At 51.8% G+C, this 26,609-nt stretch overlaps 1 protein-coding gene across 2 annotated transcripts in view; it reads right to left on the bottom strand.

Annotated features, from left to right (window-relative positions):
- Positions 1-26,609, bottom strand: part of NDRG1 (N-myc downstream regulated 1) — a gene marked incomplete at both ends in the record, with an annotated part of 40,767 nt that overhangs the window by 8,323 nt on the left and 5,835 nt on the right. The window contains 10 exons of one of the 2 annotated variants that reach the window (XM_080693832.1): positions 114-161; positions 505-556; positions 1,280-1,336; positions 2,608-2,711; positions 5,311-5,367; positions 8,501-8,647; positions 9,654-9,714; positions 10,373-10,435; positions 12,689-12,809; positions 14,448-14,553. In XM_080693832.1, coding sequence (XP_080549958.1) covers positions 114-161; positions 505-556; positions 1,280-1,336; positions 2,608-2,711; positions 5,311-5,367; positions 8,501-8,647; positions 9,654-9,714; positions 10,373-10,435; positions 12,689-12,809; positions 14,448-14,553 — 816 coding nt within the window. The remainder of the gene's footprint in view (positions 1-113; positions 162-504; positions 557-1,279; positions 1,337-2,607; positions 2,712-5,310; positions 5,368-8,500; positions 8,648-9,653; positions 9,715-10,372; positions 10,436-12,688; positions 12,810-14,447; positions 14,554-26,609) is intronic. The other variant, XM_080693833.1, reaches the window with a different exon arrangement.

Raw genomic sequence — 26,609 nt, 5'->3', positions numbered from 1 at the left:
TACTTCTCTGGGCTCTGGCCATTGGGTATGGCTTAATCAGGCACAGCCCCATTTGGCCGAACACTTGGGAGTTTCTCAAAAATAACAAATACAAACCGCACTGTTTCCCATACCTTGAGCAGAGTGGTCTTCGTGGGGTCCAGTTTTGAGTTGCACTCCACCTGGATGAGGGGCAACAACTCTGTGAGTCCCCTGCTTTGAACCAGAGTCAAAACCCTTCCCCCTTCTCAGCCTCTCTGCAGCACCCTCACAGCCCCCCATGGGGGTTTGTGGCTTTAAATCCCCCCTCCGGGGTGACTAACTGCAGGTTCAGGGCAGGGAAGAGGGGACAGACTGTCCAGCATCCGGGTCTGGTAGCCACTAGGGAGAAAGTCCAGGGCTAGGCTCTTCCCCAAAGCTAATTTGGCATTTAAACCACATCCCTTGAGGGTCAGAGGGCGCAGGGGTGGGCGGGGAGATGTCACACAAAGCCAGCTAGACTGGTGAACACAGTTTTTCACGTACCACAGCATCCACGGCTGGAGAGTCGTCCCCTACCACCAGCAACACCGGGCACCTGAGGCCAGAGAGAAAGGAAGGAGATGGCAGCGGGTTCCCTACAGGGTTCCTGCTCCCGGGTCTGCGCAGCTGGATTCTAACAGGATGATTCTGGTTTCCCAGCACCCTTTGATCACCCTCCATCCTCTGCTCTGCTCAGGATAAAAGAAGCTGCTATACCTCAGGCTAAATTTCAACCAGAGAGTTTTTGTGTCCTGATGTTTTAATCTAAAGTACCCTCTCCTCTCAGGGGAGGATGAGCAGGACTTGGCCAGTCATCAGGATAGAGACAAGAAGAGTTTGAATGACGGTGGGAAAGATGAGCCACATTTGGACAATATGGTGCATTAAAGACATGGTCATTACAGGTGGAAGCTCAGTCAGTTGTGGACATAACTATCTTTCCCTCCTAGACTTACAGGTATCTTTCATGAGGCTCCTATGCCATTCATTTCCAGGTTTTGAGAAGCCAAGCCCGACATAGTAGGTGCTTAATAAAGGAGGTTACAGTATGCTCAGCATCCCCCAAAGGGGAGGGCTCCAGCCTTGCTTGAGGGCGCACCCTAGCTGCTGCTGCCATCTGTGTGGGTCGAGGCCGGTACTAGGTGGGCCATATCCAGGTGTCACTACCTGTGGTTCTCACCACAAGGCTGGCAGTCCTGCCAAAATCGGCAAGAAGGTACAGCCAGCAGTTGAGAGCAAGTCTCCATGGATGGCGGGACAGGGAGAGAAAGCCACTCACTGCAGGGTGACGGTGTGCGCTCCTGGCATCGGCCGCTCAATCTCCAGGTCCCGGCGGCTGCAGGAAACAGTGCAGGGTCAGCATTTGCAGGTCCCGCCCAGGGGTCCCACCACTGGCCATTCTGGAAGACCACCCACACCCAAGCTGTGCAGTCACATGGCTTTGGGGACATCACTGCCTCTTGGTGTCCATCGAAGAGGTTAAAGGGACAGCAGGATTGCCAGTTCTAGAGGAACATGCCTCATTCTGTCCCACAGGTGTTCCCTTTCTAAGGCCCCGGCAGCTCCCCACTGTCCTAGTGTGAAGAACCTGCCCCGTGTGCACACACCCACCCTCTGCCATCTTGCAGCTCGCACAGTGAGGCGCTCTTTGCCAGCTCCCTGTCTGCAGGCAGACTGGCAGGACTCAGACCATACCCTACCACTCCTAGCTGTGTGACCCCGGGTAAAATACTAAACCATTCTCCATTCTGTGCCCTTACTTCCTCAGCTGGAAATGACCATGACAACAAGCACCCTCCTGGTGGGCTTTTGAGAGGGGTCTGTTCATTGCTGTGCTCTCCACAGGGTGAGGCAGCATCTGGCTGGGGGTGGCCGCTGGTCTCCTCCGGGTCCCCACTGCCTAGTGGATGACCTGCCTCCCTCCCGTTGTCAGCGATTGTTTGCTAAATGAATGAACTGCGGAGCCTCCTTCGTCACGCACCCAGTGACAACATCCGTAGCCCCCTGCTCTGATACAGTGGCCGGATCATAAGAGGAGGTGGGGACCAAACTTTTATGCAAATACCAACACCCTTCATGAAGTCAAGCTATTACTCTCTGAGGCCAGGAGAACCCTAGGAGTTCCATGCCTGTCCCCTTTTTGGGAGTTTGACGGAGTGGGTGGGAAGAAAGCACTCACTAGAAGATTCCAGAACCTCTGGCTGAAGCCAGGGCTCTGAGTGGTCCCATCCCTGGGCTGAGCTTAAACAGGCACTCATCCTTAGAATGCCCTAGGCTCCCTAGAATGTCCTGCACTGCTCCCAACCTCCCATGGTGCTTTGCAGCTCTCTTATAGCTTGGTCTGCACAGGCTTCCCTGACAGATCAGCCAGGACCCAAGTACTGACTCTCCACCTTCTGGGTGTGCAGCTGCATCCCGCTCCTGTCTGGCCCTTTGTCCTGGGTCAGCAGCTCAGATCCTTGCAAAGCACCAGGAACCACAGTACAGAGCAGATGTCTTTCCCAGACAGCAATCCAGGGACCTCAACTTCCATGAATGTTACAGCCCCCCCCTCCCCATCCTTTATGGCAGACCTCTACATCAAGCCCAATGCAGGAGCCTCGCTACCTGTTGTAGGAGTTGATGAACAGGTGCAGGTTGCTGGGGTTCATGTCATTCAGAATGTGATGGCGGTAGGTGTGGACCACCTCCACGTTGCTCTGCATTTCCTCCTGTGTGTAGAAAGAAGAATGCACTTCATCGCACTGTGTCCTGGGCTGGTCATTGCTCTCTCCCTTCTCCAAGTTATTCAGGTATGAAGCAAAAGTGATAATGTCTAGTATAAGAGACACCCATGGAATCCAGGGAGAGCCTGAGGATACAGACTGCTGTATGAGGATGGCTGGGGCATGGGGATATAGCACAGCCTCCTGGGCTTGCTGGGTGGTGAGTTTCAATTTGAAATCAGTCCTGGGTAGAGAGCTCAGCTTCAATGATGCCCCTTTTTTGGGTGAATCCTTTACCCTCTCTCTGAGTCTCAAAAAGGTGGTATATTACCTGCTTCATCAGGCCACAGGATTTAAGGAGTCTGTGTCCCAGCAGTCAAAGTCAGCTGAGAATGTCAGCAATTATTTTTCCATAGAGAGAATTTAAAAGATTTTTATGCGTAAAAAATCAAAACCAATTCATGCAGCTTCAGGAATAAGCTGTAAAGAAGTGGGGTTTCAGATCCCACAGGAGGCAGCCAGAGCCCTGCACAGGTCACCTTGGCCTCCCCTCTCGGGTACTTTTAGACTGTGAGTTGTGACAAATGAGTTCCACACTGGTTCTGCTTATCTCATGTCCAGCAGCAGATGCTGTGGTTTTTGCAGAAGGGTCTGATGTGACCCAGGGAACCAGAGCAGGGGTGATAGGAGCAAAGCAAGCCAGTGGCAGGCTGGGGCTGTGTCAGAAGAGTTCCAGTCACCAAAGCAGCCAGAAGGCCATGTGGCTACTAAAAGAGAAATTAAGAAACCAGATCCAAGGAATCAAAACACACATGGGCACCATTAGATGCCACTGTCTGACCTCCAGCCTCCATGAAACTCTCAGTACAGTCAGGGCAGGTGCTTGGCACTACACCTGATGCCTCTTCTTCAATGTGAGCAGGCGCTCACTCTAAATGATTACACACCCCTCTTGGCTTTAGGCTGAGCACTCAGGGCAGAGAGAACGTATCACAAACAGAAATGAACCAGGGCAGCAGAAATAGGACTGTGGCCCCCAAAAGATAGGCCCACACCCACCCCTAGCACTTGTGGATGTGGCCTGATTGGGGAAAAGAGTATTTGCAGATATCAATTATTAAGGATCCTGAGATGAGACCCCAGACGGCCTCAGCAGAGGAGAGAGGGGAGATTCAAACAGGGCACAAAGCAGAAACCCATGGGAAGACAGAGGCAGAGATCAGAGTGAGCTGCCCCAAGTCGAAGAATGTTGACAGCTTCTAGAAGCCAGGAGAAGCAAGGGAAGACCCACTAAAGTGCGAAGGCCTGCATCCCACCAAGGGACACACGATTTCAATATTCTGCCTCCAGGACTGTGAGAGAATGCCATCTGCTAATCTAAGTTATTTGGCTGGTAGCAATTTGTGACAGTAGCCACAAACCCAAACACAGTAGATACACCTCTCCAGCTTTAAAGTGGAGCATCGTGCGCTGCCCTGGAGCCCAGGAGAACATCAGACAGTCACACTTAGTAGCTTGCAAACAGAGAGCACTGTGAGAGCCACATTCTGCAAACAGAGCAGGCTGCCTCCAGTGTGGGCGACAGAGGGGTTTTCCAGACTCTGGTCTTGCACCAAATCCTAGAGCAAATCCTCCCAGGAACAAAGCTGGCCAGGGCTGACTGCTGGCAAGCGGCAAAGGTCTTGGCTCCCCTCCCCTTGAAGAGTGACTGCAGGACAGCAGCCCACCTAAGGGCCTGCAGGAGCAGAGGCACAGGCAGCCAGTGTCTTGTGTGGTTATGAGAATGTACTCTAGAGCCAGGATGCTATGTTCAAATCTCTACTATACTTCTTCCTGTCTGTGAGACCTTACACAAGTCACTCAGCCTCTCTGGTCTCAATTTCCTCATCAATAGACTAAGAAAGAAAGCCACACAGGCGATGAGCTTCCAATCAGACTCCACGAGCTAATACTTGTGAGGTCCTTGAGACTGGCATAGAGCTAACCTATGCACAAGCCTGCTGGAGACTTAACTGTAATAACTAGAAACTCAGAACAGCCCAACAGTGAACAGGTGGACAGAGGTGAACAAAAAACTAACTGGTGCACCCATCCAAAAGACGCAGCTCAGGGCTGGAACGGAATGACCCACTGAGAATGCTCAACAACATGGGCAGATCGCGTGGCAATCAGGCCCAAACCAGTCCAAAACAGAATGCATGATGCCCTTGATACCCAAATCTGGGAATTATAAACTGACCTGTAAGCACAGTAAGCAGATCAGTGTGGCAAGGGGACAGAAAACTTTTGGGGGTGGTGGCCATGCTCATTATCTTGTTTCCAATAATGCTTTTTCATTTTTCAGCTGTATGCACATGTCAAGCTTTGTCAAAAAATATGTGTCGTATATTGTACTTCAATCAAGAAGTTTTAAAAGAAGCTATGTTTAAAAGAACTAGGGAAAAAGAGAGAGTAAGACTTGCTTTCCACAAACCCATAGCGCTTCGGTATTTCCCAGCATGGATACGGGGGTCCCATCCTACTCTGCCTTGCCCTGTGACTCCCCGGCCATGCATTGCAGTTAACTGCTCAATGTGAGCGGCACAATCCCAAATCAAATACTCACTTTTCCAAAGAGGTGGGACATCACCATGTCCGGCAGGGCCTGAGTCCATCCAGAGATCTGTGGAGGATACACGCAGGTGTGTGAGAAACCAGGAGCTAACAGCAGGGAGACAAGGTCAGCCAAACCCGCAGCCCTGGGGCAGAGTGGCATTGCCAGGCCCCCAGCAGTCAGGTTCTGAGGACACCGCCCTCTAGGGCTTGGGTCAGGGATCTCATCAAAGGCCCATGTGTTGAAGGCTTGGTCCCAGCTCGCTACTGGGAGGTGGTATGACCTGTAAGAGGTAGGGCCTAAGGAGAGGCCTTCCGGTCATTGGGGGTGTGCCCTCAAAGGGAACTGTGGGGCTTCAGTCTCTTCTTCTTTGCCCCCTAGCCATAAGGGAGGTGGTGTGACCTGTAAAAGGTAGGGCCTAAGGAGAGGCCTTCCAGTCATTGGGGGCGTGCTCTCAAAGGGAACTGTGGGGCTTCAGTCTCTTCTTCTTTGCCTCCTAGCCATGAGGGACGTGGCTTGGCACTGTCACACGCTCTACTGTGATGTGCCAGATCACCACAGACTCAGAGCCACAGGACCAGATCTTCCAGAACTCTAAAGCTGCGAGCCCCGATAACCTTATCTCGCTAAAAGTGGACTTTCTCAGCTGGGCATGGTGGCGCACGCTTGTAATCCTCGCACTTGGGAGGCAGAGACAGGAGGATCACGCAGGTTTGAAGCCAGCCGCGCTGGCTTAAGAGACCCTGTTTCCAAATTTAAAAAATGTATAAAAATAGGTCTAGGAGTGTAGCCCAGAGGTAGAAGGGTTTCCAGGAACCCCAGTACCTCCAAAAAATTCGCAATAAAAGTGGACTCTCGCAGTCCTTTGTGACAGTGATGAGATGCTGCCTCTCAGACATTCCATGATGGGCACTCGGATCCTCTCTCTGGCTTCGCACTGGGCCTGTGGCCCCTGAAGCCCAGGCCTGGGACTCTCTGTCCAGCCCTTGGCTCCGGACCCACACACAGGGACTTCTCACTAGCTTCTAGCTTACCCTGATACAAAAGCTCTCCAAGTAGAACAAAGATGGCCCCATGCACCCCTTCTAAACACACTGAGCTCCCCGTCCACACCCAGGGTCTGAACCCCAACTGCCCCGCCCACACCATCCTCTAGCTCTCTCCCCTCAAACCAGTTTCCCTCCTATGAATTCACTAAATTCTCTGTTGAACCCCTCCTGCACCTCCTCCTCTCTCTCCAACAAAGATATGTGTATAACAGGAATTCCGAGAGTGCGGGTATACAACAAGAGCTCCGTAAATGTTATGTATACCACAAGAGCTCTGCAAATTCTGGGGATAGAGTATAAGCCCCATAAATGCATGCTGACTTCAGCACCAGTGGGGACTGAGGAGGAAAGCTCTTGATCTGGGGTCCTCGGCTGGCCCCTGCCTGTCCCCTTCCTGCCCCATGGCACTGGGCAAGGCCTCAGACCCCCACTCTTAACAAGTCACAAAACCACAGTGGTGATTAGTGAGGCAACTGCAGGTCCTGAGTACAGCCCACAGGCCGGGAGCAGCTCTGAAAGCCCCAACATGCCTCAGGCCCCACTGTGGCCAGTGGGCCATGTCCCTAGCCTCCAAGCCTGGCTCACAACAGCTGTCCAGGAGCCAAAGTGGCCTGGCTGGAATGCAGTTTCCTTTGCTGGAAAATCAAATATAAAACAGGGAGTGTGTTCCATTCTGAACATCATGTGGGCAGGAGGGCAGCGCTCCTGAGTGCTGGCAGAATGCTCGAGGAAGAACGGTGACATCAGATGGGGGTTCATGACCCCTCAAACCTTCTGTTCTGAGAGTTACCCTGAACTTGGCCAAAACACACTTTCACAATGAGACATTGGATCACCCAGCCTGAAGAGTTTTGTCCTATTTTAATTTGAATGAGTCTCCCTTTCCCTGTCAAACACTGGGGCCTTTATGAAAAGAATTTTTTTTTAAAGGTAATCATCATTTTAAAAAATAAAGAAGGAACCTTAGGACACCAGCCAGGGCAGGGGCTTCCCAAGGTAGCTCAGGCCGCTTCTCCTGGAAGCCCTTCTGTGGCCTAGGCCTGCGCGTGTCTTCTACCTCCAATCGGGGATGGACAGATCCTTGGGCCACAGAGTCACAGTGACAGGCACCTGGTCCCAGTTCCACTGCCCAGCTTTGCGTGACCCTAGACAACTTCCTCAACCACTAGGAGCCTCAGTCTCCTTTTCCATGCAAAGGGTAGCAGAACCCCCACATCCTGGAGTTCCCCTGAGCATGGAGTGAGGCAATGCAAACACAGCCCGCAGGGTAGACGAGAGCCGGCACACAGCCAGAGCTGAATACATGTTAGCTAACAAGCAGCACAAGTAGTGGCACACCCAGTCCTAAAGCCATGTTCCTCGCTGTTCATCAACTTGGGTTTCCTAACAGGCTTTGTCCCATTCATCAGGAAGGTTCATGCATCAAGATATCTAGCCTTTTGCGAGAAGCCCAGCACATAGTAGGTATCCAGCAAGTACGTGTGCACCAAGTGATGCTGAGTGAGCTGGGCCCATGTCTCAGTAGTGCCCCTGGCTAGACAGCACGGTCCTAATTTAAATCTTTTGCACAACACATAGTAGACGTCATATTTGCTACTCTCAGTAGAAGAAAGCTGCTTTCTATGCTGGGGTGGGCAGTAGAGGGTTGTTATGGTGGGGTATAGAATGTTCCCTGAAGAGCTGATGTATTTATTAATGTTCAGAGGTGATTAATTAAGTCATGAGGGCTGTAATATAATCTGTGGATAAGTCCACTGCAGTGGTGGATTTACTGGGTGGTTACCTAGGCAGATAGAGCGTGGCTAGAGAAGGTGGATTTCTGGGAGTGTGGCCTTAGGGTCTGTCATTTTGTCTGAATCCCTTTGCTTGCTTGCTATTGCTTGCTTCTGGCCTCCATGATATGAGAGCAGAGCCCTCGCTTTCTCCCTCTCTTCTCTTCTCATTGTTATGTCCTGAGCTCTGCAGACCTGGCCTGACATGGACTGAACTCCCAAATTTCCAAAACCTATAGGCAAATAAATGTTCCTTCTTCTAAGTTGTGTTTTGGATTATAGCGGTGAGAATTCTGTTTGTTTAAAACAGAGATCATGGAGGAATGAGGCTAAGAGAAATCTTGGCATTCCGAGGCTCCTCCAGGCTGAGGCTCTGTGCACCTGTCCCTCCGTGTGCTTGCAGGAGCCCTGCTCCCTGCCCAGTCCCAGCCCCAGCCTCACCTTGGTGGCCGCCCAATCCATCCAGCCTTCTGCACAAGGGTTCACATTAATGAGGACCAGGCCTTCCACCATCTCAGGGTTGTTCAGCTGTAATTGAGACACAAAGTGAGACAGACAGCCCAGCACTCTGAAACCCTAGGGAGCTGAATTCAAATGGAATCCTAAGAGAAGCACCCAGAAAAGGGTGGCTGTGAGGACGGGGGCACACTGCTGTTCTCAGGGTTGCAGACCCCATTCCCACCCCAGCCAATGCAAAACTGAGGCTCCAGCTGTCAAAACGAGCTCAGGTCTTTAAGAGTAGAAGAAGGAAACTTCTAGAAACCAGAGAGAACCCAAGCTCTGCAGATCAGCCAGGAGCAAGCCCCTGTGGTCCTCTGAGTTTTATCTTCTCCAGTATCCCATCCACTGTGCACATCACACAGGCATATAAAGACTCTCTGAAACCTTGTTGTTTCTAGAAAATACCTATATGCCTGGGATACAGCTGAGACCTTTTATTAGTCTGCTCAGAGCTGGGTGTCAAGGCACTTTCATATTCATGTCTATCTCTATAATCTCCAGGAAGTGCAGCCAATAACAGGCAGTCAAAACAGCTGTGAGTGAATACACTGAGTCGTGTGGCATCCTACGCAAATCCTTTGGTAAGGATACGAAGGACCAGATAGCACTTGATCTTGGCTGACAGTAATAGCGGTGATAATGGTCATGTCCACACATGTGTCTGATTCTCACTTAGAATCCAAGAGCACCCTTAGCTCACAACACGGGGCAGCTATTAGAAAGCAGTGCGGGAACCGGAGAGATGTACCCACTGTGGCAATATGACAAAGGAGAGAGCAAAGCTGTGTGTGTGCATGTGTGTGTGCGTGTGTGTGTGTGTGTGTGCGCGCGCGCCTAGGGATCACAGAACACACACGCTCCCCACACGCAGCACTGGGGCATGGGACACGGTTGCCCAGTGGTTCCTGCTTGGAAAATCGAGGTACACTTCATTTATTTTTCTCTTTGGGGTTTTCTAATGCTTTTCCAAATGTCCTCCTTAAATCTTGAATTTAGTTCAAGTGCAATATTTAAAAAATGCTAAAGAACTCACAGCAAATCGGGTGAGGATGTAGGCACCCGCTCCCGTGCCCAGGCCAATGACGCTCTTCAGCCTGGAAGCAGAAACCAGAAGTCATGTCCCAGGAGGCCAGTGACAGGTCCCCACAGCCTGGCACTCCCTGTCCCGCAGGAGCCCCACCCCTCCCTGTCTGTCCAGTCCCTGCGGAGGGGCCAGAGTTTGCTGCTTTATGACTCTGCAGGGAGCGTGGAGGGACTGGCCTCCTTTCCTAGTTTCTGGCTGGGAGACGCCTGACATTTGCGGGAAGTCCCACAGAAGGCTTTGCTTCTGCCCTCTCCTAAGCTTTATTTTGGATTCTAAAATGTGGAATGAAAACAAATCGAGCCATAACCGTGGGCTACAATCTGCCTCACTTGCAAGGCTCAGGGGAGAAAGAAAGGAGCGCTGGCAAAACAAGGGTCTGGGGAGAAGCTACGGTCTCAGGCAACCCTGTTCCAGAATGTTCCATGGGAAAAAGAAAGGGTGGAGGAACAGGAGGCGAAGACAGGAGGGAAGGGGGCTACCTGACCCTGCAAGGAGAAAGCTGGGGCTCTGGGGGCAGGCGCGGGGGGCGAGCAGGAAGGACAGTGCTCACGCTACTTTCCTTTCCTGGGCTCTCCTTCCCTGCTTCACCTTTAACTCCAGCCCATGCCAGGGAGGGGGCAGAGCCAGCCTTCTCTGAAACGCCTGGGGCGGGCATCCCTCGCTCTTACCCAAACTGGTGAAGGACCCCAGGAAGCATTTCAGCCAGCTGATCCATGGAGGGGTACATGTACCTGAGGAAGACAGGGGCAGGCAGTTAGAGAGAGCCCCATCCTGGCAGGCATGGGTGATCCCAACAGGCTCCCCTTGAAGGATGAGATCCACCTGACAACCCACTCGGGTCCCCAGCCTGGGCCTGAGCATCCACCACACACATACAGCTAGACTCACCTCCATGCAAGGGGACTACCCCATCCTCTCCCCCAAATTTCCTCCCTCAGCTCAATTCCCTCCTTGCATTTTGTGAAAGTAGCTTTTTATTCAGTGCCCCTTCTGCTCCAGGCCCCAGAGAAGAGGCCTCAGGTGAGCAGAATAAGCTCATAGCATCTTCAGAAGGACTCTACGGGGCTGCTGCCACTGAGTCTGGCCTGGCCTCACCAAAGCAAGGGGGTGGTCAGCCAGGAAGAGCTGTCCTCTCTGTTTAGCTCTGGGGCTGGGGTATTGGAGGAGCCTGGGCCGTGGGCTAGGAGAGCCACAGTTGCAACCTCAGGGAGGCCTAGCTAGGGCAAGGCGAAGGGACTCCATCCACAGGAGTGAGGGACCGCACACAGGCCAGGGTGGCGGAGAGGCAAGAAGGGGACCACGTGAGCACAGCTGATGAGCCAGCGCAGAGTCAGCAGGTGAGTCAGCAGAAACTAGCCTGACTCATGATAGAGCCCTGGGGAGGACATCAAAACCAGGAGAGGACACCGGTGCTCAGAGGTTCTGCTCAGGTGGCCAGAGAGGGCTTTCTGGGGAAGCAACACTGAAGGGGAGTGGGAGCAGAGGAGAGAAGTGTGCGACGGACACGTCCTGGGCCGGGATAGTGTGTGCAGAAGCTTCAAACACACCAGCAAGTGCTTGGGTGATATGAGTGGATGCCTCTGAACTAAGGACGGCCTCTGGCACAAAGGTGCCAAGCCATGGGGCTCCATTAAAATGGCCACAGCTCAGTTTGCAGCCAGCAGAGCCCCAGAGCGTGACTTGGCGGAACCACCTCGCTGAAGGGCTGCTGCTTCAAGCCCACAGGGATTCCTGTGCAGGGAACAGACCCCAGAGTGGGAGAAGCCAGCATGTCCCCTGCCTCTGCTTGGCTGACTCAGCCTCAGGATGGAAGGACTTCACCCTGGGGGTGCCTGGAAGATGCCCCCCACAAGCCCATTCACACAAGGTTTTCATAGGCCACACATTCAAAGCACAGGTAAATTTAGAGAAAACCACCTGCAAGATGGTCTCCAGATAACTGGAATAAAAAACTACTGGGGGTGGGGTCCAGGCCTCATGATACTGTGAAGGCCTCTCCAGAGAGCTAAGAACCTCGCTTTATCACCCCGTTGACCGATGGAAAACCCTCTGGTTTATCGCTAGTTAACAGTTAACCGAGTCTCATTGTTTTGATAAATTTTCTACTTCAATTCCTGCCTGTGTGCCTGGGTGTCCCTTCCCTTCCTTGCTGATAAAAGTTAATAATTAAGAATAACCTTGAACATTAAGGAAAAAGGGCTTCTATCTGTAAATGCCAAGAAGGCCCTCCTGGAAGCCAGGAGGTAAGCACCTGCCGGCCCTGGCTCTGGGCAGCATCTGGTGTGGAATGGTGGGGGTGACTCAGAATCAGCCTCTGCCACCTGCAGCTGCCTGGGGTCAGCAAGCATGACCCACAGTTAGCCTACTGGGGCTTTCCCGTGACCTTGAGCAAATCAATCAACCCCTCTTTGCCTCAGTATCTTCATGCAGAGAGTGGTGCTAACAACCACAGCCATAGGCCGGCAGCCTCAAGGGCTGAGAGCCAATGACAACTGTCAGGGACAGTGCTGAAGCCTGGCCTGCTCAGGGCTTGGTCCATGTCACTTTCCTCCCTCCCTATTTCTCCTCAACTGTCTTAGATCCCATCTCCCGCACTAGCTGGTCTAGTCAGGGACCCCTTCCACGTTGGTCTTGTCCAGGTGAAGCACACCTGTCATGAAGCCAGCCTAGCAGAAATGGGGAGCTGGGGCTTAATGGACACAGTGTGTCAAAGGATGGTTTTAAAAAATCATCCTGGAGATGGATGGTGGTGATGGTTGCTTAGCAACATCTGAATAAACTTGATGATGCTTAAAAATGGTTAAAATGGAAAGATATACATATACCTTTCACACACACACACACACACACACACACACACACACACACACACACACAATGGTTGAAATAGACTATATTTTACTATGATTAAAAAAAATTCCTCTAAAGGCAGCGTAAGGCCCCCACCCCTAGTCCCTGCCCTGCAGCAGGCCTCCTGCACTCACCCCATGGGGAAGGAGGGGGCACCGTCCTGCTGGCCGGGGGCATCCACGTGGCAGACAGCAAAGTGCTGGGTGATCTCCTGCATGTCCTCGGAGTTGAAGAGGGGGTTGTAGCAGGTTTTGTCTGGAGAACAGGGAGGAGAGAGATGAGAAAGAAGTTCGATGAGGTAGTGATGTGCTGGATGGCAAAGCATTTTGGTTTTGTTAGTTCTGGTCCTGTTCCTCAAGGGGAGATGAGCACACAAGAAAGAGTGAAGACATTCCCTACCCCCTTCCACATCCCCCAGGTGACACAGGCAGCAATAAGTGACAGCGTGGGGTGGGGTGGGGTGGGGTGAAGATGGTCAGTGAACCTCACTGCACAGCCAGCTGGTGAGTCAGCCTTGCATCTGGAGCTGGGTGGGGCTCCCAGGCTGGCTCTTGCCTCTTCCACAGCCAGGGCCACAATGGCACTGCGTGAGGAGGGCTTTCTCCACCCACATTCCCTTCTCTCTGTGTCTCCCAGGCCCTCATACTAGGAATATTGGCTAGGGCACACATACTTTCCAAACAAAGAGAACAAGCAGAAAAACTATGAATTGTCCTCTTATGTGGCCTTGGATAAGTCTGCCAGTTGCTGGAGACTTGAGACAGAAAGGGCCACCAACAAACCATTCCCCTTCTCTTCTTGGGCACAGAGCTGAACTACATTTCCCAGTCTCCCTTGCAACTAGAGGTGGTCATGTGACTGAGCTTTGATCAATAGCATGCTATGCTCACCATTTCCTCTCCACACCTGCTATCTGCCCAAATCTTCTCTCCTTCTTCTTCCATTGATCTACTAGAAACAGAGGAGCCTCAAAATGCCTCTGAGGACCCAGGGATAGCAGGATCCTGGATCCCTGAGTCACCACATAGAACATGGCTCACTGAACACCCACTGAATTGTTTTGTGAGTGAGAAAAGAAAAACAAAGATATTTCCTTCAGCCACAGAGGTCTTAGAGTCTTTCATTACAGGACTCCACCTTCTACTGTAACTGATATCTAATGAGTTTCTCCAAAACTGGAAGCAACACCAGTGAAATAAGATGATGTTTATTAAAGAGCTAACACGGAATGAGGTAAATAAACAAATACGAGGAAAAGATAGGAAAAACATGAGCTAGAATTGAAAATAAAGGGCAACTCTGGTTGTCAGTGCCTGGCATCACTCCACTCTGAAGGTACTGAGGAGCTGTAGAAAAAGCATGAATAAGGCAGCTCATCCCTCCCTAACCAAGCAAGGCTCCAACTCGCTCCAGCCCAGAGAAGGACTTCCGCTGGACCACAGACAGACTTGGCTCTATTCCTCAAAGTGGCCCCTATTCCACTTCCTTTATGAAAAACAGGACATCCACATGGTACGACTTTGTGGCAATCTAAAGAAATCAGTGAATGAATATTCACAGCATCACTACTCATAGCGAAAGTGGGAACAGCCTAAATGTTCATCAACTGGAGAATGGATAAACCAGTGCGGTATATCCATACAATAAGACAATGTTCTGCCATAAAGAAATGAATGACAGTGACGCATTGTGAAAACATTATGAAGAAAGCCGGTCACAAAAGACCACCTATCCAATAAGTCCATTTACATAAGCTTCTCCTGGAGGCAATCAATAAGAGTTCCTTCCAGAACAGCGCCAAGAAGTCCAGGAAAGAAGAGACAGCCAGCTTCCGGTAGCCAACACTCCCTAGGGAGCCAGACAGCCGGGGGCCCCGGGCTCCTGGGAACTTACGGTTCATGCCAATGTCGTGGTAGGTGAGGATAACAGGCCGGTTTCCCTTGGGGGTCCCACACAGCGTGACGTGGAGGGAGCCATGTAAAGTCTCGATGTCCTGTTCCTGAGGAGAGAGTAGACAGAGCGACTGTCATGCAGGGTTGGTGGCCTCGGTGTGGCTGCACTGCTTGGCAGTGGACACCAGCGGGTTTCTGGCTGGCTTGCAGGAAGCTCTGAGTGCCATCTCATTTGGCCACCAGAGCCTTGAGTTTGGGGCAGCAGATCTCTCTGGCCAGAAACCACACCAAAGAAAGAGGAAGGGAGGGAGGGAGGGAAGGAAGAGGCAGGAATGCTTCCAGGAGGCAAAGGAGAGTTCCAATGCAGACCCTCAACTTCACAACACTCCAGGAAAGGGTAGCCCAGTGACCTGCTCTGTGAAGGACTTTGTTCTCTGTCTGGGAAACTGAGATCATCAAAGTATGAACCGCTCTCGGACCTTGCCTGTCCTACATGTTGTTACCTCTGGGATGGGTGTGTGATGATTTGAGACTGCCCAGAATTTACTTTCTATTTCCAAGAAAGGCCTCCAGTTTCTCTTGGGAGTCCACCCCTTTCTCTCCTCCGGTAGGTCTACTGATGCTCTCCCCTCCCCAGGTTTCTAGGCCAAAGCCAATCCTTGCTCTCTGTCTCCCAGCTGCTGCTGGTCAAGCCAATCAGAGCCAACCACACTCATGTCCGGCTACTGGAGAAATGGATGGGACTTGCCCTAGCAAGGCTGGAAGGGCTGGAGCTACAGCAGCCACACTGTTATCAGGAGGGCAGGACCTCCTAAAGAAGCTCCAGCCAGTTCAGAGATGGAAAAGGAGGTCCTAGAGATAGCACCTACCATCTGGGATCAGTTAGGTGTGCCAACAACTTCCAAACCCGTAGGAATAACTTGGGGTTGACCAAAAGGTCCTAAGTGATACCATATTCCTCCTCCCTCCCACATCCTCCTCCTGGATCTTCTCAGAGATCCAGTCGGCTCTTCTGGTCTGGACCAATCCTTCAGCCTGTACGCTCCTTTTTTCAGTCACCCTCACACTCCTTGTTCCAAAGCCTGATGTGACCCACAGTCACTGCCGGGTGGTGGGAGAGAGAAAGGGCAGTGTTCACAGCCTCGTGAGAGATGCATAGGGTGGACTGCCCACTTAGGAGCCTCGAAGACTGGGGCAAGCCGTCCTTATACCATGGAGATAGCCTAGCACCTGTCTACCTCCTGAGGATGCTGGAACCCCACAGGAAACAGCAGGCGGGATCATGCCTGGGAGCGCGATGGGACCAGCCACACTCATACTGTCTACACAGGCTGGGGGCAGATCACACTTCTGCTATTTCTTACCTACCAGACTTAGGTTAGTTCAAGTTCATTCAGCAAACATTTATTAGGCATCTAGTATATGCCTTTATTAGGCACCTAGTATGTGCCTTAGTCCCAAGATAGGCTCACCAGCTAGAGGGGGTGGTAGGAGGGTCCTCGGGCTTGAGGTGCTCTGGGAATGGAGCCAGGAGCTGAAGAAGAGGATGGGGAGATGGGATGAACAGGCTCTAGAATCCCCTAAGGCTACAGTTCCCCCAAAAAGAACAGATTCAAAAGGAAAGCAAGATCTATGTTCTAATTCCCAGTCTCTGTGTCTGGAGAATGAAAGCTCAGCATTATGATTTTGACAAGAACCCTAAAGGTTAGAGGAATGAGGTCTCCCATGAGTACTCTGAAGACCCCCCAAGCCAGCAGTCCAGTTGCCCGGGGCCTCCAGGAGGGAGGGAGACTGAACCTCCCAGTGTCATGGTATGTGCGCGCGCGCGCGCGCGCACACACACACACACACACACACACACACACACACACGAGGCCCAGCTTGCCCAGCCTGGATCCTCCTGAGCCACTTGCTATTAATCAGATAAACAAGTCCCCTAGGACCCAGAGCTCACCCATCTCCCTGTCCTCTCTCTCTCTATTCCTCTCTCCTGCCTGTCATGAGCACTGGAAAAACCCATGGCCTGGAGCAACAGCCCAGCCTCGGGGCCGGATCATCTGCTGGGCCCTGAAGCCACCAGGAAACAAGAGTTCTTTGTAGACCACATTCTTCATTGTCTCCCCAGCTGACCCACATGGCTCCTTCTAAAAATAGGACCAGCCAGGCAGTGTCCCCTGTGCCTGTGCCCCGCCCTGCCCGCCCCAGAGTCCTCACCTCTGAGAAGGGAGAGAGCAGCCCCCACCTGGCTCCCGAGGGTGAACACCACCATGTAAAGCATAGCTCAGCTCCGGCAGGCAGCTGGCTCTTGGCACGGGAGACACGAGGCTAAGATGGTGGCTGAGAGAGCTGGGATGCTCACTCCTCTGGCACCTGGAATGTTCCTGGTAGCCTCAGGATGAGGATGGGTAGCAGATTTCAACTCATCTCTTTGGCAACCTTCCAATTATATTTTTGATTTGAAAGGTCCACTCATCAGTCCCAGGAGGAAAGGCCTCCAGGGTTGACTGTTCTATGAGCCGTCCCAGATGTCTGCACACAGAAACACTCAGGTAAGAAAGCCCTTAGAGATGTCAGAGCTACCTATGCTGGGCCTCCCAAAGAGCACAGCCTCAAGGATACCACTGCCCCTTCTGGGTTCTCCATCTACCTGCTCCTATCTAGGCTGCAATGGACCGGTTTATAGTTTGGAGATATATATATATATATATATATATATATATATATATATATATATATATCAATCACTCATAGGTTGCTATTCAGAGGTGGTATCATTGAATTCTGAGGGTATTGTCTCATCAATGGATGGATCCATTGGGGTAGATTTGTAGAGTGGGAAGGTAAGCTAGGGAGGATTTGGCTGGAGGAGGTGGATCACTGGGGTGTGGTCTCGCAGGTCCTTTCTCACTCTTTCAGCCTCCTGCTATTTCTCCCTGAATTCCACAGATGTGACCAGCCTGACATGAACTGAAATCTCCAGAACTGGGAACCAATAAATCTTCCTTCCTCTGAGTTATGGTTGTCAGATTTTTGGGGTCACAGCACTAAGACCAGCCCCTCCAGGAAACATGTCCCAGGACAGCGAGAACCTCTTAGAGGTTTGCCCTCACTGGCTTGCTTTCCAGAGGGCTCACATGAGAGTCACCGCCCTAGCCCCTGTATCAGCCTGCCTCACGCATCCACCTGAGCAGGTCCTGTTTGCCAGGTGGTCTTATCAGGAGGAGCCCAGCCCCAGAGGGTGGCATGCTATGCAGAGGACGCACAGGTGCAGGCAGCCTCCTGTCAGAAGTGGACATGGTGGAGGGAGGTTTACTAAGTGGCCACCTAGAGTCTAGCAGGTGCCTGACTCAAGCCACAGGAAGGGCTACCAAGCCCATTTCACAGATAGGGAAACTCAGATCTCCAAGGTCACCAGCTAATAGTGCTGGAACCAGGATGAGAACCTATATCTGCAAGATCTATGCCCTTGTGCCGAGGTCTGTTGACCCTGCCATCCCTGACTTCCAGGCCCACCAGCCCACACAAAAAGGGAGAAACAGAGAACAAGTGCTGGGCTATTTCCCCCAACACATGCACGTATGCACGAAGGGGTTCTAATCCAGCCCCAGAGCTCTCTCTCCATTGGCCTAGGCCAGGAAGACCATGTCTGAGCCTGAATGGAGAAGTGCAACATGCACAAACACACCCCATTGTCCTCTTTAGTCCCACGGGGACATTGTGTCCTTCTGTCCCTGTGGGATGAATCACCCAGTGTCTTGGAGGGAGGGACCCATCATGTCTCTTGCAAACACTGCACACCAAACCCAGAATGTCGCGACAGCATGGTGCCCTGCGCGTCCTTGTGCCTGATAGGGAAAGTCCCACTCTGGGGCTCACCAGAAGACATTCCTGCTGGGGATATTGGTGGAAACACACACTGTTCCTCTCCTCTCCCTCCCCCACCATCTTCCCCTCTGCTCTCCCTCAGCTCAAAAGCCCCTGCTCAAGGGTCTTATCCAGCCAGGGGGATGCAAGAGACAAAAACCCAGGCCATGCTGATTTCTTGTTGACCTGGAATGGTCTAGAAAGCTGCTCTGTCCAGGCACAAGGTAACAGCAATGATGGTGTCCGTGAGAAGCACACCGGCCACTTCTCCTCTTGGCAGCGCCCAACACAGAGTACACACCTGTTTAATCATTGCCTCCTGGGCCAGGGTGCCAAGCCCCAGAGGAAAGGCTGGCTCTGCCATAGACAGGGTCTGGCATTTAGAGATCAAAGCTGTCTACACTGACTACAAGCCAGCAAGTCTGAGTATGGCACTTGCTGCTACACCTACACTGCTGGCAAGTGGGAAAATGGTACCCACCACTGCGGACACCTGGAACATGCCATCTCTTTGGCTGCCAATCCTGGTTTCGGGGGTTTACGTACTATGGCAGACCACTGGCTGGGCTTCAAAACAGACACTCCTCACTTTTTCATGAATTCCAATTTTGTACCAAGCAGCGATGTGCCTGACAAAATTCCCCTCTTCCCTGACAAAATTCTTCTCCTGGGCAGGAGACTTGGTTCTGTGCAGTGAGATGTCAATAGAACTTGCTGGGGCTTCATGGCGAGTTTTTTTGTTTTTGTTTTAAAAGGCTCAGACTTAGAAAATTTTCCTTCCTCTTGCCTTTTGACCTACTTCCTACCTGGAACGTGGATAACAGGCTTGGGCACTCAGTAGCTGTCTTACCAATATGAGGACAGAAGCTATGTACTCAGGGTGAGGAGGTAGCCAGAAAGAATCTGTGACTGGGTGACATTCACGGTCTGCTTGGCTAGGCCCTCGAGGTTGGCAGGAAAAGCAAATATTTCCATGTTAGGGCACCATTTATTGAGTGATATTAATGCTAATGACACATTCACTAAATTGGTCAAATTATCAGCTTTCTTTGTGAAGGTCTGTCCTAAACTATAAAGCCCTCTTGCTCCCCAGAGCCCTTTCCAGGACTAAAATAACCATAATGACCTGAGAGTATGTTGCCAACGGCAGCATTTCCCTCCACATTGGTTGGACAACTGGACACCTAACTACTCCAGAGGTGATAATTGAGTAGCCACAAGGAACAGCCTGATAGCTTAAGTCAACTGGATGGGTGATCTGGCTAGGGGGGCAGACAGCGACTGTACCCCTCCATAATCGCCTTCTTCCAGCAGCCCAGACTCTAAGAGGATGAGCGCTGACCCAGCCCTAAGTCAGCAGGTGCACTAGGACGCCCCTCCCCCAGTCTATCAAGCTGTGGGGTCCAGGCACAGCCAGGGCAGCTGGTGCCCTATGGGAGGGCAGGTCAGAAAACCGAGTGTGGCTTATCAGACCCATTAGTACGTTCAGTTCAGGCCTGTTGAGTCAAGAAGGCCCATCATGAGAATGGTGACCTGCCAGGGACCTGTGCTGCCGACACCATCTTTTATAAAACAGCACATGGCTATACCCTTGGGTTTAAGACCCTTACAATTAAGGAAGAGACATAGAGAGAGAATGAGATGACGTAGTGGGAAGGGGCCACAATAGTATTTGCAGATAAAGCCAGCTGCCCATCTCCAGCAAATTTACGAACCCAGGTCTGGCCCTATACTTTCATTCTGGCCCTTTAAAGACAGCTGTCAACACTCTCCCACCTTTAACGCCCAGGGAGGTCACCAAAGTGGTCAAGGCTGAGGGCTCACCTCTGTCCACAGCATCCTTCCCGGAGCATCAGCAGAGGAAGGTCTACACTGGGCCAGCCTGTGTGGAAACAGACCTCAGATCCCTGGCTCCACTCACCACCCTGGGTGCTGGGCATTCCCAGGAAACCCACAAGAAGAGATGCCGTGTTTATTTCTCAAAGCCTCCTCCTGCACTGATCCAGATGAGCGCCCTGCCATCTGTCCCCGGGTTTGTGCTCTGAGTCCCAGAGGCTCTGCCAGGAAGTGGGGCAGGGGAGGGGGAGGAAGAAATAGTGGGTTGTGGATTTTCAAGCTTCTGTCTTAGTCCTGCCCACCCTCAGTCAGGGGGCAGGAAAACAAGAAGCAACTGTGCGGAAAGAAAGACATTAGTAAAAGGTCACCATGTCTATTTTCCCTGTGAGCTGATGTGCTTCCAAGAGAAGGGAAAATAATCAGCCCCCTGACGGGGATTTTACTCCCTGGACCCAGGAGCCAGCGCTCAGGAGACCCCTGCCCAACAGCCTCCCGCCCCGTCCTCTAACCTCACAGCAGAAGGGCCTGCGAGAAACATCAGCTCATTTCCCATGGAGCCCTGGTGAGCACACAGACACGGATTCCCATGGAAACCAAAACAAATCAAACCATCTGAAAAACTAAAGATCCAGGTGGAAGGGATTAGAAATCGCACATCCAGAAGGAGAGACAATTCGAGGCTGCGGGAAGCTGCCCAGCCCACGGGCTAGGAACTAAAGGTAGTGGGTGCAACTCTGCCCGTCCTGGCAAGTAAGGAGGAGGATGTCAGTTTGAGACAGGAAACTGAGGCAGCCTCTGCCATCTGCCCCACCTCTGTGTGACCCTGGACAATCCCTCAGGCCTTCCCTCGGTATTGTACCTTCAAGGATAAAGGAAGAAAGGCTAGCACAAGGATTAATAAAGAAAATGTGGGGAAGGAGCTCAGCCAGACTCTGGATACGGTCCGTGCTTTAAGAAATGCCAGTGGTTGTGACTTCCATTATTATTTCATCTCCAAGGGTCAGCTGGACCTCAGGACTGTCTGCATTTTACCTTTTGGCAATTTCCTACCCATCTTCAAACTGGTCTCTCATCTGCAGCAGGGGTCAACACCTCCCACCCTGGGGAGAGGGCTTTGACATGGGTAGGTGCCCAGGGGCCTCTGAAGAGGCTCTCCATCTGCAGCAGAAGGGACCCGGGCCATCTCAAAGGCATCGGTCAGCTCTGATCAGCTTGAACTCGAGAATTCTAGCCATAGGAAATGAACCAGAACTCTAACTACTCTCACCCTCTCCACTCACCAAATTTGCAAGCACAATGAATGGATGCCAAAGCCTCCTTCTCAGTAGAACCAGATGAAACAAAATCCTCCTTGCAGCCAGGGCACCCCAGCCAGGAGCCTGGAGCTCTGGGGGCTCCATACCCCCCAGGAAGGAGACAGGAAGAATAGGGAGGCAGGACCTCGAGTGCACATCACCAACTGAGTGACTCTAAAACATCACCCATGCTCAGACAAACAGACCACCCCAAGATGATAACAGCCAGGGAGAGAGAAAGCCGAGATGCCATCTGCCTTGGTGTTCAAGCTGTCTCCCAAACAGGCTGCTCAACAGCTCTGCAACAGACGCTCTGCAGATTCTCTGCTGAGTGCGTATGTGTGTGTGTGTGTGTGTGTGTGTGTGTGTGTGTGTGTGTGTTGAATCTCTAAAACGCCTTAAAAGCTGAAATTCTTGGCTATACCAGGAGAGAAAGGGAGAGTTGGCCTGACTTAGTCGTAGCCCGGAAGCACCAAGGATTCTCCAAGCCACAGCACAGGCTGCTATTAGATCTACTAGGTAAAACATCGGATTCCTATCAGCCGGGTCCCCAAGAACTGCCAGCAGACAGGGCCCCGTTATAATCGGCAGATAAGTGCCAGCAGACTGTCATCAAGGCCCAGCGACGAGTTCCATTCCAGCTTACAATCAGCGAGTTCAACATGAACCTGAGGAAGTAGTGTTCAGAGCAGATGTCTGGCCAGACTTGTAAAAAATCAGAAACCACAGAGGGGAAGAGGAATCTAGTCACACAGAGCTGGGATCCATGGGGCTGCTTTGCAGATGCTGGCCATGAGAAAGCCTCAGTTTCTCCATTTGTAAAGCAGGCATGATAGCACAGGTCCCTGAAGACCTGGCCAGAGAGCATGGGAGATGCTGGGCCCCAGCCTGGCTGTCTGGGAGACACTGGGGCCCATGGCAGCAGATGCGGGGAATCCTGAGGTCAGAGTGCATTGTCTGGTCTCTGGATGAGAAGCCCGATGGCCACTGAGTTCTTGCACCTAGAAGCACAGCAGGCACAGGGTGGGCATTTGTGAGTGACTAAGGAACTGCGCAGTAGGAAAGTGCCCGCTCTCAAGGGTGAGCTCTGGGATGAAAGCCCCAGGCCAGGGCAGGATGTTCTCAAAGCTCTCCTGACCTCTGCCACCCCCTTCCAAAGGCTCCTCTGGGCATCTCCACTTTTTTAATGTCCTACGAGTGCAATTTCTTTGCCCCTGCGGTCTGAGACACCTTGACCAGAGGTAGGGGCCCAAGCTACCTCAGGCCTGGGATAGGAGCAAGGGCAAGTGCTTTAAAAACTATCAAGAGTGATGCAAAAGTGAGAATTTCCTTCAGAGAGAACAGATACACTGTGCTGTCTAGGTTTCCCAGGATCAATAACCAGAGTTTTGTTGTTGTTGTTTTGTTTCTGTTTTTTTGTTTTGTTTTGTTTTGTTTTTGTTTTGCGATGCTAGGGATGGAACCCAGGGGCATTCTACCTCTGAGCTACACACCCAGCCCTATTTTTATTCTTTATTTTGAAACAGGGTCTCACTAAGTAGCTATCCCTGAACCACGATCCTCCAGTCTTAGCCTCCCAAATGCTGGGATTACAAGCATGTGCCACTACGCCTGGTAATAACCAGGGTTTTTAAAAAATCCACAATAATTCTATTATCCAGCATTTCTCATTGTTATAGACATCCCCTCAACTAAGAATTGAAAGTAGCATCATGAATAGGTACTTGTGTTCCCACGTTTATAGCAGCCTATGGGCGAAGCCAAAGGTGAAAGCAACCCAAGTATCCATGGTGGATGAACGGATGTGTAAAATGTTGCATACGTTCAAAGAAGCATTATTCAGCCTTGAAAAGGAGGAAAATTCTGACCCAGGATCCATCATGGATGAACCTTGAGGACCTAACGCTAAGTGAAATAGGCCAGTCTCAAAAAGACAAGAACTACCATCAAATGAGTAGAAGAAAAACAAAATGGAGAAAGCCAGGGGCTAGGAAAGGGATAACAGGGGTCACTGGGTAGTGGGTACTCAGAGCTGCATAACAAACAGTCCCGGAGGAGATGAACAGTGGTGGTAACTGCATGACACTGCGCATGTGCTAATGCCACCTAATTTTACACTTAAAAATAGTTAAGATAGCACATTTTATGTTACTTGTGTTTTACCGCCAAAAAAAAAAAAAAAAAAAAAAATTGGGGGACCCATCACAGTTAAAAGGCAAGGGGTGTGGTGTTTGGCCCAGCACCGAGGGGCTAAGAACACCACTATCTTCCCCACTGCCACTTGGGCAAGGCTAGAGACTTCCCAGAGGAGACTAAGGCTGGGGGGATGGGAGGAAACTCACTGCCAAAGCGGCTGGTAGTACATTTTGCTGGCTATGGGACCCAGAGGATAAATAATCACAACAAGCAAAGAAAAGCCCCCAGTCCCCCACCCACAGGAGCCCCCCGCTGCTGCCCTGGGGAGCTGCAGCAAGCCACAGTTCAGGGACAGAGAAAGTAGGTTAGGAGGGATGGATGGCTTCTAGCAGACCACTGGCTCTGACCCGCCAGACAGCCCCTGGGGCTCCCATTTAAGGCTTTACTCAGGTCACAGAACCAATCAAACAGCCAGGGCCTCCAGCGGCAGATGCTGCTGCCGATTTATAGCTCTAATTGCCCTGAGACATGGAAAAAAAAAACTGATTAGATGAGAAGCGATGTCACAACCAGGAGCCGCTGCTCCGTGCAGCCCTGCACGGATGGCTTCCCTTGCTCTGTCCCTGATGTCACCAGCTGAACAAGATAAACCTGGGATCTCTGGAGATCATTCAGTCCCTTCCCAAATCTGCCCTTGCCTCGTGCCCTGAGAGATCAGACAGAGTTAGATGGAATTAAGCTCTGGCCAACACAGAAGAAGGGAGATGCCTGAGAACGTTCTCTTTCTCCCATCTGGCACACTGGGTGCGGTTCCCGGGCTCAGCACCTGTCCTCAGCTTCCCCATATAAATGAAGGCAGTCTGGCACCTCTGGTGTTGATCTGCAATACCGGCACTGGTCACTAACTTCGCCAGCATCTGCCCAGGCAGCATGGGCAGGTCTGGGATGCGATGGGGAGACCCAGGGTCTGGCACTACCTCTCCCAGTCATAGCTGGGTAGCCTCAGAGAAGTCATCTCCCAACCTGATTCTCCTCTTAAACACGGAACTGCAGACCTCCGGGAGACCAAGACCTGTGTTCCATGTGCTGGATGGAGCTATTATGGTGACAGTCCAAGCCCCTCTGAGCCTCTTACAGCTGGGTAGAGGTGACAGGTTGGGCCTCCATGGGTCAACAAGCCTGGGCTGGTGGTAGGGTGGTGGGTAGGGATGAGTGACTAGCTGTCCTTCAGGTCTGTGCTACCCATAGTCCCCTTTCCCGATCCCTCTTAGACCCCAAGGAGCCGCACATCCACCCCTCTCCTCTCCTCTCCTGCACACAGGGAGGGCTGAGCCTGCTAGGCAGCTCTGATTCTAATGGCGTTGCAGGCTCAATGGAGCCCACCCTGCCGAGTGCAGGTAGGGGCTCCCCTGATAGTGCCGCCCCCTGGGACCTCAGGGAAGAAACAGTGCCTGGAAGCATGATTCTACTCTGACCATATCACCTCTGGCCCCTGGGGCATGTGGAGAAAGATACTGGTGGCCCAAGGAACCAGCCCCCAGAGTCTAAGGCTCACTTCTGCCCACCCAGCCTGCACCCTGCACTCTTGGAGAGGTGGCCTTTGCCTTCGTGCTAAGGGTGCTGCTCTGAATTCCACTGGCATGAAGGGAGAAAGGGGTCCCAAACAGTGGACCCCGGGGCTCTGCATGTGATCCCATGACACAGAGGCCCTGGTCACCCGAAAAAGGAAAATACCATGACTGTACTGGTATTGGGAAGAGGGTTTAAAATGTATTAAGGTATAAGTATTGGGAAAAGAGTTCCAATTTTAAAAATATATCCTTTATACTAAGAAGGCCAGGGCTAGCAGAAAGGAGGGACTTGTAATTTACATTTCTAAAGGGAAGGAAAGAAAGCCTGAGAGGCTCCTTTACATTTCTGAAAGAGAAACAAATGGCTTAAGGGAAATCTGAAGAAATCCCAGATGCCTGAGAGAAACAAATGGCCTAAGGGAAATCTGAAGAAATCCCAGATGCCGGAGAAACAATTTCACACTAGAGATAGGGCTAGCATATCTACAGATCAAAGGACCTTCCTCGGACTTAGAAAACTGGAGGTCTTTGGCATTTTCGTTCGAATTGCCCCCCTGTGCCTGCTCCGGCACAGGGCTGTAACTATCTCTATATTTCTATCTTTTTAATAAACCTCTTTAAATCTGCAGCAGCTGTCCAAGCGATGAATACTTATTCTTAGCTTAGGACAAGAATCCACGGTTTTTCTGTTTGTCTCTGTGTGTCTGGTGGTGGGGGGGGTTATTTCACACCACACACCTCCCCCCCCCCAACTTATCCCCCACAACAATGACCTCTCTAGCCAGGCCTCTTGGACAGATTCAGTGAGTGCATTTCATTAAATAAATTGATCACCACATGCTTGTAACAGTGCCTGGTGCACAGTGGGCACTCAGAGAGTATGGACTATCTCTGGAGCACAGATGGAGGACGACCCGGGCTCAGTGAAGATGAGCAACGTGCTCCAAGCAAGGCACAGAGACTGAGAGAGGGTGAGTCAGAATCCAGTCCGCATCAGGCAAGCTCGGAGAGGCCCAGTCCTGACCTTTGGCAAGCTTCACTGTCTCAGTGACTCAATTTCTTCACTGGCTAAATTCAAAGAAGCCAGCCCTGGCTGGAATTCACCGTCTGCAGACACAGGGAGAGGCTGACTGCAGAGTGCCCTAGAGACCTGCTGATTAGGCCAGGAGACTCCTCGGGCACAGGAGGCGGGCCTTGCCGGGCCACTTCTAAATCAGTCCTGTGGGGACTTCGCTGTGCTCTCTGTCCCAGGTGCCCAACTCTGAGGAAGAGCTCAGGCCACATGACCTCGCTTGACCATGCTATGTTCAGCACCAGCTCACCACGTCGCTCCTCAAGGAAGCCAGTGCGGGTTCCCAGAGCATGGCACAGACGGTGGCTGTCCCTGGACTCAAACTACCTTTTTCATGGTCAAACCCCACGGGGCACCCTTCTGGCCATGTGGCCATGGCCCGGCACACC

Source organism: Muscardinus avellanarius, assembly GCF_963383645.1.
Source record: "Muscardinus avellanarius genome assembly, chromosome: 4".
NCBI lineage: Eukaryota > Metazoa > Chordata > Mammalia > Rodentia > Gliridae > Muscardinus > Muscardinus avellanarius.
Note: the sequence above shows the minus strand (reverse complement) of the source record. Positions and strands in the feature narration are given on the sequence as shown.